Consider the following 14,870-nt stretch of genomic DNA (forward strand, 5'->3'; position numbering starts at 1 on the left):
ATCTATTTTGCCACGATTTCCCACAGGTGCCAATCCGTCTCACCCAATTGCGCAGGTATATCTCAATGTGCGATCGTAAAATCATTTGACAAATTGGATGGCATTTCGCGGCACAATCACAAGCACACCGATGACAGCAGAAATGCCACTAATTATGCCAGTCAGCCAGTCAGGGATATAACTTCGATCTCGATGCTCAAGTGTCGCATGTCAGTATTACTGCACTGGTAAACTTGATTTTGTAATTGCGGTCGAGTTACGCGATCGCAAAAGTGGTTTTTGTAGCCCCCTCGATGATTCCAAACTAGTTTTGTTTTTTTTTTTTGGGTCCAGTTTCCCATGGTTTATGGAAGATGTCACCATGATGTGTTTATTATGCGGGTGCAAAACAAATAGATATTCTGCAAAGAAAGAAGCCTCTTTGTTCGCTATGCACAACAATTGCTGGCTTAATTTCGCTTTCAATACGCTTTTAATTAGCGAGCTTTGGTCGTAAAGGTACCAAGCAGCCGAATGTCTTTTTTGATCTCAGCAGACGACTTCCTTCGATTGCCCTTCACTTTCGCGGATTATGGCCGTAAAACAATGATTAAATTTAATTCCATTTCGTTTTTCAGACTCCGACACGTTTCGCACTTGGCGAGAAGGTCAGGGTCTGCGATCCGAACTTAGCTACCTTATTTTGTGCCGAGTAATCAAACAAGTAATAAGATCGCTGCCAGCCAAAAAGCCTTCGAATCTCTATTGATCTCCGTCGTTTTTGACGAATTAACGCTCATGTCAAAACAATCGCACCGCGATTTTTTCAAAATTAATTTAGGGCTGCATCTCAAATGGCCCAGCCCCACAGTGAATGATTTTTCCTGTTTTCCAATTCTGTGTGCTTCAGCTAATTTTACGCACCTCAGGCAGGTGCACAAAGTCGGTCACCGCGATCGGAAAATGCACTGCGAATTCCAAGCGCCGTTCTACGCGCTTCTCATTGTGTTTACCTATCGAATTAGGCTGTGAAACTGTTAGCTTTTCGGCGAGTCTCTCAGAATTTGCGAAACTAATAACACAAAGTCAATGCGTTTTGCATTCATGCTAGAGTTTTAAACACATTTATATTTACAATGCAAGCACTAGAGATTCATTAACAATCGATCAGAGCGATCAAGGTTTTCGTGCTAAATAAATCAAAATAAATTGAAATGTACAAGAGCCCCAAACGTTTCACACATAAGTGCTGAAGTGCTGACAGATCCATCGTAAAATAGGCTAATTACAAGTAATTAACGTCAAAACCAAAACTTCGGCACTGCTTATAAGATTGATTGCCTCTGCCACTCATAAATGGGCAATGCCATCCTATGATTTACTGATCAGATCAGATTCAGACATGGAGGCACACACCCACATCTCAAGTTTTTCAGTTGGGGAATTGGCCAAGAGCAGCGTGTAAACAACGTTTTGTGGTCTTTTGAAAAATTGTTTAACTGAAATGCAATTTGGCAAACATTATTTAAGAGCTCACCGTGCCTGTCTTATTCAAGCATCGTTTTTCTCATAACGATCGTCGCTGATTCGAACTCCAGACGTGGCCGAAATACATGGTAAACCAGTGTGCACAACATTCATGTGTGCCTGCGAAAAGGGGGCGATGGGGGCCGTGGGGCTCCAAAAAGGGGTCCAGCCTACAGTTCGCAAGTTGCTATTGCTTTTGCTGTTGGGCCAAACAATTTGTCGCGTCTTTTCGCTGGTTCCGCAATTGTTTTATGGCCACTGGCGAGGGCCGAGACCCCGGGCAAACATTTGCCATCATCCTCAAGCAAGTGAACTGCACAAATATTTAAAGAGGCAGCCCCACCGGCTACCAGAAGATACTCAACTATATCAAAGGAGAAACCGAAAGTGCGGGGTATAGGAACCTCGAACTGTGAGAAAAGAAATTATTGAAAAAAAAAGCCAAAACTATAGATTACATTTTTATAGATATTTTTTCCTTTGCATCAAATTGTTATTTTTTAAAATATTAATATTATAGTTTGCTTATTTGCACAATTACACGAAAAAGAATTTGGTCCGTTGATGTTTTCAATTAATTTAAAATAATTTTCTTAACATCAAATCTGTATAACTCCAGATTAATAATTATATATATATTTTTTTTATCTGCACAAGTCCAAGAGGAAGCAAAAATACTTGAAGGCTGAGCTCCCATCTGGAATACACACCTCTATTAAGTCACCAACGAGTTTTGCCTCACAAATGCATAATCAATATCAATAAATGAATAAACACTGGTTCAAACTTGATCTATTGTTTGGCAACAAAAGAGAAAGAACGAAAACAAATATTTATTGGCTTAAAAACATACATTTTAGATCTAACCACAATTATAAATCTTCAGTCGCTCAACCTGATTTTCGTTTTCGGTCTGGCTTTGACATTTGTTTTACATAAAGGCCATACATGTATCTAAAGCTTATATTTCATCGTGTTCTTGCTTTTTAATTACAGCACTAAAATCATAAATTTTCGTAATTAAGACGAAGAATGGGCTAACAAAAATAAGACTGGAGTCCAGACAAGGCAAGACATTAAGTCTGAACATTTGAGGCCTAAAGTTGATGATCGAAACGGGTTTGGATGCTCCGAAGCGAATCGCCGAAGAATCTCAGTCATTCGGAGTGATTCATACTAGACACGACTCGAATCGAGTTAGCCAAAAACATTGACCAGGTCTACAAATTAGCATAGTCTTAAAATATAATTCCTGGTTTTTTCTTAGTCAATTTTCTGGACGTCAAAGCGCCGTAAAAATAGGTCCGATCAAATCTAAAATGTACATAATTAGGAATAGCAGAAGAAATGGTAGGAAAGTTACAATATGGTAATACATATTCAAATAAAAGCATTAACTAAAGAGCTTTATGAGCAATTATATATTTTTATATTAGGCATACATATTAACAAAAATAAAATTTTATTAGCATGCAAATGGTAATTTTTTGAATAAATTAATTTAATTTTATTTCTAGCCACTCAATAGATTGCCAGCATATACATCATCCAAATTTATGTACAAATATTTTTTAAAATACATTTTAATTTATTTCCTTTAAATTCAAAGTAAAACGATTTAAATAAATAATAAATTATTATGATGATTGTATGAATAGCGCCATATTCATTAATTATTCAGCCATTTTCTATACAATTAAGTTATAAGCTCCATTGACGGACCATCTATTTTCATCTTTTTGACAAAATCAATCATTAAACAAATATCCGATTTGGCATAAACGAGTTTTGAATGTCCCCTCCCAGTTCAATGTTCGTTAATTATGCTAGATTTTTTTTGCCAGAACTTTTGAATCAGTAGTCATATAATACCTCGTTTTTGTCTTATTATTATATTACTCCACTTTTGGCTGCAAAGTGTTTTTTTTTTTTGCGATTTTGCACGCTTTCAACCTTTATTATGAAAGTCAGTAAGTTAATAAGATAAGCTAATTTTGCGGAATGAGATCCATAAAATCAGCTGAACCGTGTTTAAGCGAATAAATTTACCCATAAAATGTAAGCCGAAACTTTATATAAAGGTTATCTTTATAATTCATTCCGCCAAAGTTGGCGTAACTAATTCAAAACTGGATATTTCTTGTTGCCACACCGAATTACTTAAAATTAAATTAAATTAAGTTATACCTTATTTGCTTTACTTTTACGGGGTATGCATCATGTTCGTTTAAAATAGTTATGTTTAATAAGCTCTATCAGTTCGAGTTTAGGCATCCATCGATTGATTTCCCCAAGCCCAATTAGCAGACTTAGCAGATTGGCATATCTAAGACTCTTGGCCAAAGTCGGAGAACTGGTTGCCGAACCAAGCCGATTATGATACCCAGCTGAACTTGCCAGGCGCTAAAAAGTAACTCCATTTAGCATACTATCGGTAGGATACAGTTGTACACAGACAAAAATGAATCGCATGTTATTAAATTGTTTAACTCTAAATTAAATTGTCAAACTATATGTTTAAAACCAATGCAACGATCAGTTCAGTTCATTCTAAGAAGCACAATGTCGTTTGATGTTTTGATCCCAAATCCCAAAAATTTGAGATTACCATGTATGTATGTGAGCAGTTTTCTTTCAGTGTATAAACCAGACGACAATTTAATTGACGGAAAGGCCAAGGCGTTTGGATCCCAAGAGGTTCTAATCAAGTTGATAAGATCGCCGCTTTTGTTATGCTACCTATGCAAATTCGCAACCCAAATTAATAATAGCTAAAAACTGGCAGTTGGGCAGACAGAAATTTTGTAGTAACCAAATCAAGCGATGATCAAAACAAAACTCCAATTAGCATAGGCCCATAATCTTTTGTGGGTATAAAAACTGGAAACGTCCCTCTTTTGAACAACAGATTTGGCCCAAACATGGTAAGTTTCGGTTCTAGGGGGAACCACCGCGGACAACTCAGCCACCACCCACCTATCTCACCCTAACCCTGTTGTCCACACCCACTTAATCCGATTGCAGAAGTTCTACGTCATTGCTTTGGCCTTTGTCGGCCTTGCCGCCGCCGATGTCAGTCATCTAAAGTTGGGACTGTCCGCCGACGGAGGCTATGGACTCACCGCCTTGCAATCCGCTCCCTCCTCCTCCTCCACTTCTTCGGAAGTGGTACAAGGTGGTGATTCCAGCTCCTACCAGTACTCAAAGTCCGCAGAGGTTGTGCCCGGAAGCGATGCTAGTTCCTACCAGCCTGCTGAATATACTCCAGCTCATCTCAAGTCAGCCGACGTAGTTCCTGGAGGTGATTCAAGTTCCTATCAACCCGCTGAATACACTCCCGAGCACTTGAAGACAGCTGATGTGGTTCCTGGTGGCGATTCCAGCTCTTACCAGCCCGCTGAATACACTCCTGCTCATCTTAAGGCTCTTGTTCCACCGACCATTGGAGCTGATACTTATGCTCCAGTTCCGGCTGCTATTGGTGCTGATACCTACACCCCTGAGAAGTTCATTCCCCAGGACGTTCAGGAGGCCCACTACAAGTACATTCAGGAGCAGGAGCAGGGAGCTGTTGTTCCCGGAGGAGATTCAAGCTCTTACCAACCCGCTGAATACACTCCCGAGCACTTGAAGACAGCTGAGGTGGTTCCTGGAGGCGATTCCAGCTCTTACCAGCCCGCTGAATACACTCCTGCTCATCTTAAGGCTTCTGTTCCAGCGACCATTGGAGCTGATACCTATGCTCCAGTTCCGGCTGCTATTGGTGCTGATACCTACACCCCTGAGAAGTTCATTCCCCAGGATGTTCAGGAGGCCCACTACAAGTACATTCAGGAGCAGGAGCAGGGAGCTGTTGTTCCCGGAGGAGATTCAAGCTCTTACCAACCCGCTGAATACACTCCCGAGCACTTGAAGACAGCTGAGGTGGTTCCTGGAGGAGATTCCAGCTCTTACCAGCCCGCTGAATACACTCCTGCCCATCTTAAGGCTTCTGTTCCAGCGACCATTGGAGCTGATACCTATGCTCCAGTTCCGGCTGCTATTGGTGCTGATACCTACACCCCTGAGAAGTTCATTCCCCAGGACGTTCAGGAGGCCCACTACAAGTACATTCAGGAGCAGGAGCAGGGAGCTGTTGTTCCCGGAGGAGATTCCAGCTCTTACCAGCCCGCTGAATACACTCCAGCTCAACTCAAAAACTCGGTTGTAGCTTCGACCGCTGCTTCTGCTGTTTCTGGGGGAGATTCCAGTTCCTATCAATCCGCCGTTTCCCAAACGAGCTACGTTCATAGCCAAGCCCAGACTGTCGTGGCCGGATCGTCTGGCAGTTCCTACCAGAGCGCCCAACCCATCGCCGCCTATGTCCAGGGACAAGCCCCAGTCGTCATTGGAGCCAACACGATCACACCTGCCCACCTGTACGAGGAGCCCACATCGAATGGCATCGAGGAGTTGAATCCCGATACCCAGGTGCCCGTGGCCATTGGTGCCGACACCATTACTCCTGCCCATTTGCAGGCCACCTACTCCAAATCCAGCCAGGAGACCCAGTACGCGTCGAACGGCGGCTATATTTACTAAGTGAAATAATTGAGAGCCACAGAGTCTAATATATTCTTAAATTTATAATTTTTTTTATAATCTTTTATTTTGGACCTATAGATCTTTAAAATTTCTATTAGTGTAGAGAAAACCAATGCTTCCAATAAACACCAAGAGAGTAAAGTATTTATCTATAGAATATAGCATTTTTTTTTGTCTCAACTTTATTGTTCATTAAAAATGTGTTTCATTATTGTTTTTATACCAGTAACTCGTAGAGTAGAATGGTATACTTGATTTGCAGAAGGAATCCTTTCCGACCATGTAAAGGATATATATTTTTCTTATACTCAAAATAATATAACTCAACGTTTGGAGTGTTTATCCATAATCCTTGTGCCCTTGAGGCCAATTCGAAGGATACATCTTAAAAACTAGTAGCGGAAGTAATGGGGATTAATTATATGTGGACCGTGCAACAGGACTCCCATTTTCTCGCAGTGTCTGCTTCACTTCGAGCTCCCAGGTGATTACCACTATTAACGACAAGTACGCTTTGTTACTGAATTGAGTGCTTGATATGGCCAGCTTGGACCGAACAGTTTGAACCAAGTATTAAGGGCAGAGATGTATGAGGTGTACGAGGTGTTTGAAGTGTATGAGATGTATGAGGTGTATAAGGTGTATAAGGTGTACGAGGTGTATGAAGTGTATGAGATGCATGAGGTGTATTAAGTGTATGAGGGGTATAAGTAGGTGGTAGCTGGCCATATCAACGCACTGGGGAATGTGTTTAATTGCAACAACAAGATATCGTGTGGAGTTAAACATCCAGGTTAATCCGGGAAGGAGGAGGCGGACGAGGATCCGATACTCTCGGGCGAGGACTCGCGCGAGGAATCGCGCTAATCGAGCGGCTTAAAGGCCGACTCGTGCAACCGGAATCCATGGAGACTGCAAGTGCAAGCGCTTTGTGAAGAAAATAACTATACTATACTCGGAGAATTACTTACCGGGGGACGTACTTCTCCACGGGCGGCTGGGGTCTCAACATCGGCAGCTCCATGAAGAACAGGTGCGGGAAGCTGGTCCCGAACATGCCTCCGTCCAGCTTTGGACGGGATCGCGGCTTGAAGACGTCTCTACAGCTTGGGCAGTAGATCTTAACTGTGGAATGGCCCCACCCGTCGCTGAGGCCCACTGGCAGGGCTTTCTGCCCCTTACAGTAGAACTTCGGACACACTCCGAAGTCCCCCCTCTCATACTTCAGGCGCATATCTTCCACGCCACGCTCCGTCATAATGTAGTTGGCGTGGATCATGCCGTACAGCTTCTCCTCGTGGCCGGAGACCGAGGCCACGGACCTGTCGAACAACGGTTCCAGGACCACGTTCAGTGTGTCTTCCAAGTACTCCAGCCCCGCCAGGTTGAGCTTGTTCTTTATGAACTTGATGGGCACGCGGCAGACGAACTCGTTGCCAGTCTTCCCAACGAACCAACCAATCCAGCTGGCATCTACTTTAGGCTCGTTGCTCTGGCTACAAGATTTTACTGTGATTTGCTATAATTTCCACAAGAAAAACCTAGTTACTTACGTGCTCGACATGTTCACTCGTTAAAAATGTAATACAAAGTGCAGTGCGAAATGACAAGGGCTACTATGCCATAATGACATCTATGTGTCAGTTGGGCCAAAAACAAATCAAATGTCAGAGTTTCGACAGGGTAGCAACCCTTAATCGGACGAGGACTGAATGCCCTTTACAAGGGATGCCCTTTACAGGAATTTTTTAGCATTAAATTCTTTAACAAACTTACCATTGAGTGATATTTGTATAATTACTCGTACAGTAAACGGCTATACTAGATTCGTTGAAAAGTATAATAATATATATATAACGTATACGTATTCTTGATTAGGATCAATAGCCGACTTTATAAAGGATAACTGTTTGCAGTTCTTAGAATGGCCATGGTTAAGTTAAGTATCCCCGATTAACTCTGAAATTTACATTACATTTTGCTTGGCATCGTCATGCTTGGCATTTCCTGCTTTTTTTTACACTTGAAGATAATTCATCAACGTGATCATAAATGAAATCGATATAAAAATGGATTTTAATTATTGACACCACACAGGCGAATCTCATGTGAACGGGCTATAAATCGTCAATAGGTTACCCACCTTGCGCATATGATATGTAATCTTAAAAAATTACTCTTTATGTTTCGATGCTACAATGTTGCATGAGAATCAATACGTTTGAGATGGGTGATTATTTATAAAAATTCCAATTCAATTCCATTCATTCTGGTGGCATAAATTTCTGGCTGTGCTGCATTTCAAGTTCACGGACAGTGGAAAGACGCCCGAGATGTGGCAGCAAGTAAAAGTTGTTACTTATTATGTAAAGCCCGCTGGGGAACTCGTAACTCTGGCGGCAGGCGTCTGTTCTCAAGGCCATCTTCTGCCGGTCTCCACTGATGGGTTTTGTGTTTATGGGTTTTTAGAAAGTGCGAGTGGGGCTCCGTTTCCGAAGCACGACGTTCTGTGGGCCATCAATCTGGGCGAGTGTCTCGGACGAGGCCAAATGGATCTCAGCATATGGATCGCTTTTTTGTGCGCCGACCCATTTCTGCGCTTGAAACAAGAAAAATGGTTGCTCGGCGTATAATGTGTTAAATTGAATGTTAATTAGTGGAACCCCCTTAGTTTTTTTTCCCCCTTTTGTTTTTGGGGCTTCGTGCGGCACAAGCCCCTTGAGTCCGACGCTAATAAGCCAGATTGAAGAGCCCACGAAGAGGTGTCCCAAAGTAGTTCACCCGCCGCAAACCCGTTGCGTGGATGGAAAAAATATAATATCGTAAATGAGCCAAACCCGTTTGCATGTGCGATTTCGTTCGGTTTTATGTTGAATTTAATTTTAATGTGATTTTCCGTTTGGTAGTTTTGCCAGCCCCATATATGCTTTTTAACCCCCGCCCTGATTAGTGTTGCCATTTTAGCCATTTTATGGCCAAAACCATATAACTATGTTGCTCTGCTAATGATGTATGCTAGTTTTCGTTTCAAGTAACCATTTTACCACATTCAGTTTTTAAGAAGTAAGTAAATATTTAACAAGACGCCAGTTTTAAGTTGTAAATAGGTGATTAGCTCAAATGTTAGTATCTAAATCTTCTATATTATTACTTATTTTGCATTGTGCCACTACTTAATTGAACATTGCCAACGGTCTGGTGTACAGAAACAATTATAAGTGAAGCATATTCTTAATTGAAAATACTCAAAACTTTTTAACAGTTTTCACAATTAGCTGCCAAGCTGTGTGGCTGTGTAATCGCCCCTAAGCCGCTGTTTGTCTTGATTTCATGGTGACGTCTTTTGCGGCGGCTTCTTCTTGGTCCGCTGGCCGCTCAAGCCTGCTCTTCTTCTTGCCCGGCGGCTGCCGTTAGTGCTGCAGTTGGAACGGGCTCCGAACCGGGGCTTTTCTTCGAAGACGGCCGGCAGCTATAAATGGAGAGGCGGCTGTAGGGACCGGCATCAGTCGCAGCCTCTAGCTCATCCAGCACAGTCGCTTGAAAACGCAGAAACCTCAGCTCAAGATGGTCAGTGAAGGATTACAAGTTCGGCCTGAAACAAGGATACATCTATTTAACAATTTTATTTGACATATTTTTTTTGCGGTGCCTAAAAATTGCTGTGTTGTAATGTGTGAAGTGTGTTGTCCTACTTGCAGAAATTCCTTATTGCCTTCGCCCTGTTCGCCTGCGTGGCCGCCGATGTGAGCCACCTGAGCAACGAGTACCTGCCCCCCGTCCAGAGCTCGTATGCCGCCCCCTCGGTGAGCTACTCCGCTCCAGCTGTCCAGCAGACCTACGCCGCTCCCGCCATCCAGCAGTCCTATGTCGCCCCCAGCAACGAGTACCTGCCTCCCGTGCAGACCTACTCCGCACCGGCTGTCCAGAGGACCTACTCCGCCCCCTCTGTTAGCTACTCGGCTCCCTCCGTGAGCTACTCGGCTCCATCGGTCAGCTACTCCGCTCCCGCTGTGCAGCAGTCGTACTCCGCTCCAGCCGTCAGCTACTCCGCCCCTGCTGTCCAGCAGTCGTACTCCGCTCCAGCCGTCAGCTACTCCGCCCCTGCTGTCCAGCAGACGTACTCCGCTCCTTCCGTCAGCTACTCCGCCCCCTCGGTCAGCTACTCTGCCCCTGCTGTCCAGCAGTCGTACTCCGCTCCTGCCGTCAGCTACTCCGCCCCATCGGTGAGCTACTCTGCTCCCTCCGTGGATGTGGGCACCCAGTACGCCTCCAACGGTGGCTACGTCTACAGGAAGTAGGGATCTTCAGCGAAGAGGCCTGCCACTGAACACGAAACAGTGTACATAACTACATACTGCCCAAATTAACCATCTATTTTTTTTTGTTTTGTAAACTTTGTTAACAACGAAATAAACCGAAACATCAATAATCTAAATAAATACTTTTGTTTTTAAAATGGATTTCAGAGTTACGACAACAAGCATCTAATAATAATATTAATAACATTTATATAAAGTGTATTAATATTTTCTTTATATCAAAATTCCGGTCCAGGATACCAAAGTAGCGTACCAAAAACCACGCGCGACATGAGTGCGGCTTGGCTGCGGTTTAGGGGCGGTTTTGGTGCGGTTTTGATGCGGTTTCGGTGCGGCGCGTTTTCAAAATCGAACGTCAAAAACAAGTGTTTGGTGGAACTATAAATAAATATAAAATTGGTGTTTAATACTTAAGAGTAGACAAAAGGAGACACTTTATAAGCCAATAAAAATATAATAAAGTATGGGAATGATATGTCCATACAAAGTAAAGAAGACTTAGTATCATTAGTCTATACTGGTAATTTTGCAAATTAAAATGCTTAATTCTTCGACTAGTTAACACTAAAACCTGTAGGACAAGAAAATAAACATTTAACACGAATCAATGTTTTAACTAAGTATTAGCGTTAGCAAATATAATATAAAGCTTTGATTAAGTTGGGCTTTTTATGAACAGCTTGCAGCTTTGATTAAACTTGGAAGCTGCGACTATTTTAAGCATTTTGCAAGAGCTTTTAGTTTAAATATAGCATGAAACTTTAGGGTTTTCCTATTTTAATTACTAAACTTTTGAGTATCTTAAAACTATGACGTGCAGGTGCATTTTCTAAGAGTGTTTGGCATTTCTGAAAAGCTGAAGTAATTTACTCAAGACTTTTTCAAATCATTCATAAACCATTATTTAGTATATTATAGCAAATAAAACGATCCTCATCGACGTTTCTCATGCGTTTAATTAACACCCTTTTGCTTTTAGGCAGTAATTTTTAAAATTTAATATTCATCATAAAGCTGAGCCAGAACTTGAATCTAAATCAAATAAAATTTTACCCTGTCATTGTTCTTTCTTTTCGTTTATTGAATCTTTTTCATTATCGCCTCTTTTCTTTGTGCGATGCTGAATTTAACATTCGATTTCGGCGTTAGTTTATTTATGTAAAGTCCGGCCGCTAAATTAAATTTTATAGTTCAGTTTTGGCACCTCCCCTCGCACCTTCGATCAGCTTTGGATTGGCGACTATTTATGGAACCTTTGTGATGATGCAAAGCAATTTCCGTTCGCCGAATGCGAAAGTGAAATGAGCCGGCTGCGAATTTATGTAATATGTTGATATGCCGTCTTATATATGGCGGATTTGGGGCCCGTGGCCACATAGCCACAGTCGCCGTGCAAGCTCCCAGAGATCAAACCGGAGCTCGAGATGATGCAGCCATGGGCCGTTGTGGTCCTACTTCTGCCCCTGATCAACGGAGATGTGAGTCACCTGCCCAAGGAATATATACCGCCCAGTGCGGAACAGGAGCCAACCACACGGTCTGCCGCTGATGGTCAGGAGGTGCAGAAGGATCCATCTGGGTTCTATCCCTCGACTGGTCTGCCCCTACCGCCGGGGTATGCCATTCCCACGGGCAGCAACGTTCCGCCATCGCCTGTCCAGCCGCCAAACTTCCCTCTGCCCATCTATCCACCATTCTTCGGCTTCGGCGGAGGTTCTGTCGAGCAAGGAGGAGGACCTGGTATTGGACCAGTGCCTTCGGCCTATCCCAACGGAGGTGCATTCCCGGGGGGTCCTCCCAACGGAGGTGCATTCCCGGGGGGTCCTCCCAATGGAGGTGCATTCCCGGGGGGTCCTCCTAATGGAGGTGCATTCCCGGGGGGCCCTACGAATGCGGCCTTCCAACTGCCACCTGGTGGTCCTTTCGGTCCGCAAGCTGGTAACTTCGCCCAGCCAGGTGGCTTCCCGCAGGCGGGTGGGTTTCCCCCACAAGGAGCTGGCTTCCAGCCACAAGGCATCCCTGGCAATGGATTCCCACCGCAAGGAGCACCCTTCTCACCACAGCCAGGAGTGTTCCCACCACAGGGAGGTGCCTTCGGGCCACAGGGAATACCGGGCAATGGTTTCCCAGGAGGTAACTTCCCGCCACAGGGAGGCCCCTTCCCAGGATCCGCATATCCACCGGAGTTCTTGACGAACCAGGGACTCCCCCTCACCAATCCACAGGGTCCCTTCCAAGGACCCAGTCCAGCAGGATTTAATGTGCCCGCGGGATTCGGCGGACCTGTGCCCGGCCAGAATCCCTACCAGCAATTTGGACCCGGTTTCGGAGGACCCGCTCCGCCGGGCTACTCCGATGAGCCGGCGAAGGAGCAACCAAAGGACAGTGAGAGGACGGTAGTGGCACCACCATTGGCCGACGATCCCAAGAGTGCGGCGGATACGGTGTACGCATCCAATGGCGGCTACGTCTACAAGAGGGCCAAGTGATGCGATGGGCTTCAAAGCTCCAAATTGGGGAGTTCATCAAACATGTTCGCCATAAATTATGATCCATATTTTGTTTTGTATGTTTTTGCCTGTGTTTTTATTCATTTCTTGTTGATCTGCTGGCCATAAAGCTGCGGACAGACAAAACGATTGTCTCTATGCTAATCGAAATCTTAGCCAAAACTGACTGATAACCATAAACGAGACAATCTATCGTCGTGATTGATACATATATTATGTACATATATACATAGATGTATGTTTTATGCATACCCTGGCCAGACACATCTGTGTTCATAAACAATGTTGTCTTCAAAAGTCAATACAAGGCGATTAAAGGCTGAAATAAAAAACACGATTAGTGGTTTGGGTGTGGACTAGAACCGATGTCCTACGATAATTATGCATACATTATTCACGATCAAGGTTTATTGAACTCTGATATGTTTCTGGAGGGAATTAAGTTTAAACAAAATGGTACAAGAATTAAAAAAAAACATCCACAAATTATTAGCAGTAATGATAAACTATGCAACAACAACAATGGATCATTAAAAAATGTTCAACTTAAAAACAAAAAATTCTCTGGACTTTACATTATACGCCAACAATGGATCATTAAAAATGGATTTATTGTTATCATTTCGTATTCTAAAATAAATCCAAGTTGAAAATAACAAATAAATTCAAATGATTGTCTTCGCTGTGCAAATTTTGTATTGACGTCACAGAAAAGAAGTAGAGAAAGAAGCTGCCCTCCTAAAGGGCAAACTTAATCGATTTAAGTTAATCTCAGCGAAATTCAAAGAACATTCTGAGTTAATTTTAGCTTCGCGATATTTTTTTTTTCATTTGCCAAACTAGTTTCTGACGTCAAAGAGTTTCCCCTAAAGAACATAGATAAAGATATGGTAATGAACTTCTTTTCGTGGACTTAAGATGGTTATCGAAAAGGGGATTTTTCCATAGCTTAAAACCAGACTTATTCAACTCCCATGTTTGGCCGCCCGTTTCAAAAGTCTATAGACTTCAACTAGCCCGAATTGATTTTCTATTCACCTTTTTTTTTTTTTGATGTCTCCACTGAATTATTTATATGTGGCTTTTGATTGTGTTGTTGTTGCCTGCGATTCAGTAAATACATTAAAAGCCTTTATGATATTTTTTTTTATGGCTTTGCCAAATGGTAAAAAATGTATTTTTGTCTTTTGGGAGAGCTTTTGTCACCTTTTATGACACGCTTCATCAACTTACATCAGTTGGTCCATTAAATTACATCAGTTGGCTTAAAAACTTACATCAGTTGGTTCATCAACTTACATCAGTTGGTCCAACAACTTACATCAGTTGGTTCATCAACTTACATCAGTTGGGCGGTTTAGTGCTGCTACTTACTTCTGTTTCACTACACTTTCTAGTAAAATACCCTTATTAAGAAAAATGTTCTATAAAATAATGAACTAAGTTGGAAGTTTTTACTTGTAGATATTAAGATATAGATTGTTCATCTGAGTTTTTCTATCTTTCACTCAAGCTTAAGCCCTTCGTTTGTCGTGTATGCAAATGGAAAGTGGCTTATCCAAATCAATTCAGCGGCTTGTTGCAATTTTCGCTAAAGTCGAACTCCGCTGAATATTCATCACGATCGTGAGCTATGGCTTTTGGATATATAGAGGCTGTTCGCACAGCAATTAGTCATAATTAAGGCAGACTGTGCCCGCGGTTGTCAGAGGCCCTCAACTTGACATTTTCCTTTGTGGACTCGAACCTTACCTTGTTTTCAATTTGTCACATTTCTGCGCGTTTTTGTTCGCTTTTCGTGCGGGGCGCGTGTTTGGGGCGCCAGGTGCAAACGAAGGAAATGACGATGATGATGATGATGAAGAAGAAGTTCGCATTCAAATGAATGGCCTCCGAAGATCCGCATAGTATGGTCTTTGTATTATCTTGTAAGCCCATGACATGCCCATCA

The 14,870-nt window shown here is 42.8% G+C and overlaps 5 protein-coding genes across 7 annotated transcripts in view; 3 read left to right on the top strand and 2 right to left on the bottom strand.

Annotated features, from left to right (window-relative positions):
- The window catches only part of LOC27206823 (suppressor-of-stellate-like protein), a 98,504-nt gene extending 90,835 nt beyond the window's left edge, over positions 1-7,669 (bottom strand). The window contains exon 1 of the mRNA XM_039296724.2: positions 7,644-7,669. Coding sequence (XP_039152658.1) covers positions 7,644-7,654 — 11 coding nt within the window. The 5' untranslated portion in view covers positions 7,655-7,669. The remainder of the gene's footprint in view (positions 1-7,643) is intronic.
- LOC6725921 (protein transport protein SEC31) lies at positions 4,301-6,251 on the top strand. Of its 2 annotated transcripts, XM_039296721.2 has the most exons (3): positions 4,301-4,430; positions 4,531-5,374; positions 5,657-6,251. In XM_039296721.2, exons 1-3 carry the CDS (start codon positions 4,428-4,430, stop codon positions 6,085-6,087), a joined length of 1,278 nt encoding a protein of 425 aa, XP_039152655.1. In that variant the 5' UTR covers positions 4,301-4,427; the 3' UTR covers positions 6,088-6,251. The 2 variants fall into 2 exon arrangements, with proteins under 2 accessions (XP_039152655.1, XP_016039273.2); XM_016173883.3 differs by having other exon boundaries at positions 4,531-6,251.
- On the bottom strand, positions 6,146-7,769 carry LOC123327338 (suppressor-of-stellate-like protein). Its single transcript, XM_044923565.1, has 3 exons — positions 7,644-7,769; positions 7,062-7,586; positions 6,146-7,002 (listed from the first exon to the last, which is right to left on the bottom strand). The coding sequence occupies exons 1-3, from the start codon at positions 7,652-7,654 to the stop codon at positions 6,954-6,956; spliced, it is 585 nt and encodes a 194-aa protein (XP_044779500.1). The 5' UTR covers positions 7,655-7,769; the 3' UTR covers positions 6,146-6,953.
- A 1,781-nt stretch (positions 7,770-9,550) lies between these two features.
- LOC6725923 (cuticle protein 16.5) lies at positions 9,551-10,529 on the top strand. The gene is made up of 2 exons (XM_002106873.3): positions 9,551-9,657; positions 9,789-10,529. Exons 1-2 carry the CDS (start codon positions 9,655-9,657, stop codon positions 10,386-10,388), a joined length of 603 nt encoding a protein of 200 aa, XP_002106909.1. The 5' UTR covers positions 9,551-9,654; the 3' UTR covers positions 10,389-10,529.
- A 1,237-nt stretch (positions 10,530-11,766) lies between these two features.
- Positions 11,767-13,142, top strand: LOC6725924 (basic salivary proline-rich protein 1). 2 transcript variants are annotated; one of them, XM_039296862.2, is made up of 2 exons: positions 11,767-12,185; positions 12,216-13,142. In XM_039296862.2, the coding sequence occupies exons 1-2, from the start codon at positions 11,834-11,836 to the stop codon at positions 12,896-12,898; spliced, it is 1,035 nt and encodes a 344-aa protein (XP_039152796.1). In that variant the 5' UTR covers positions 11,767-11,833; the 3' UTR covers positions 12,899-13,142. The 2 variants fall into 2 exon arrangements, with proteins under 2 accessions (XP_039152796.1, XP_039152795.1); XM_039296861.2 differs by having other exon boundaries at positions 11,767-13,142.
- The last annotated feature ends 1,728 nt before the right edge of the window (positions 13,143-14,870 follow it).

The sequence above is a fragment of the Drosophila simulans genome, chromosome X (assembly GCF_016746395.2).
Source record: "Drosophila simulans strain w501 chromosome X, Prin_Dsim_3.1, whole genome shotgun sequence".
In the NCBI taxonomy this organism is placed as follows: domain Eukaryota; kingdom Metazoa; phylum Arthropoda; class Insecta; order Diptera; family Drosophilidae; genus Drosophila; species Drosophila simulans.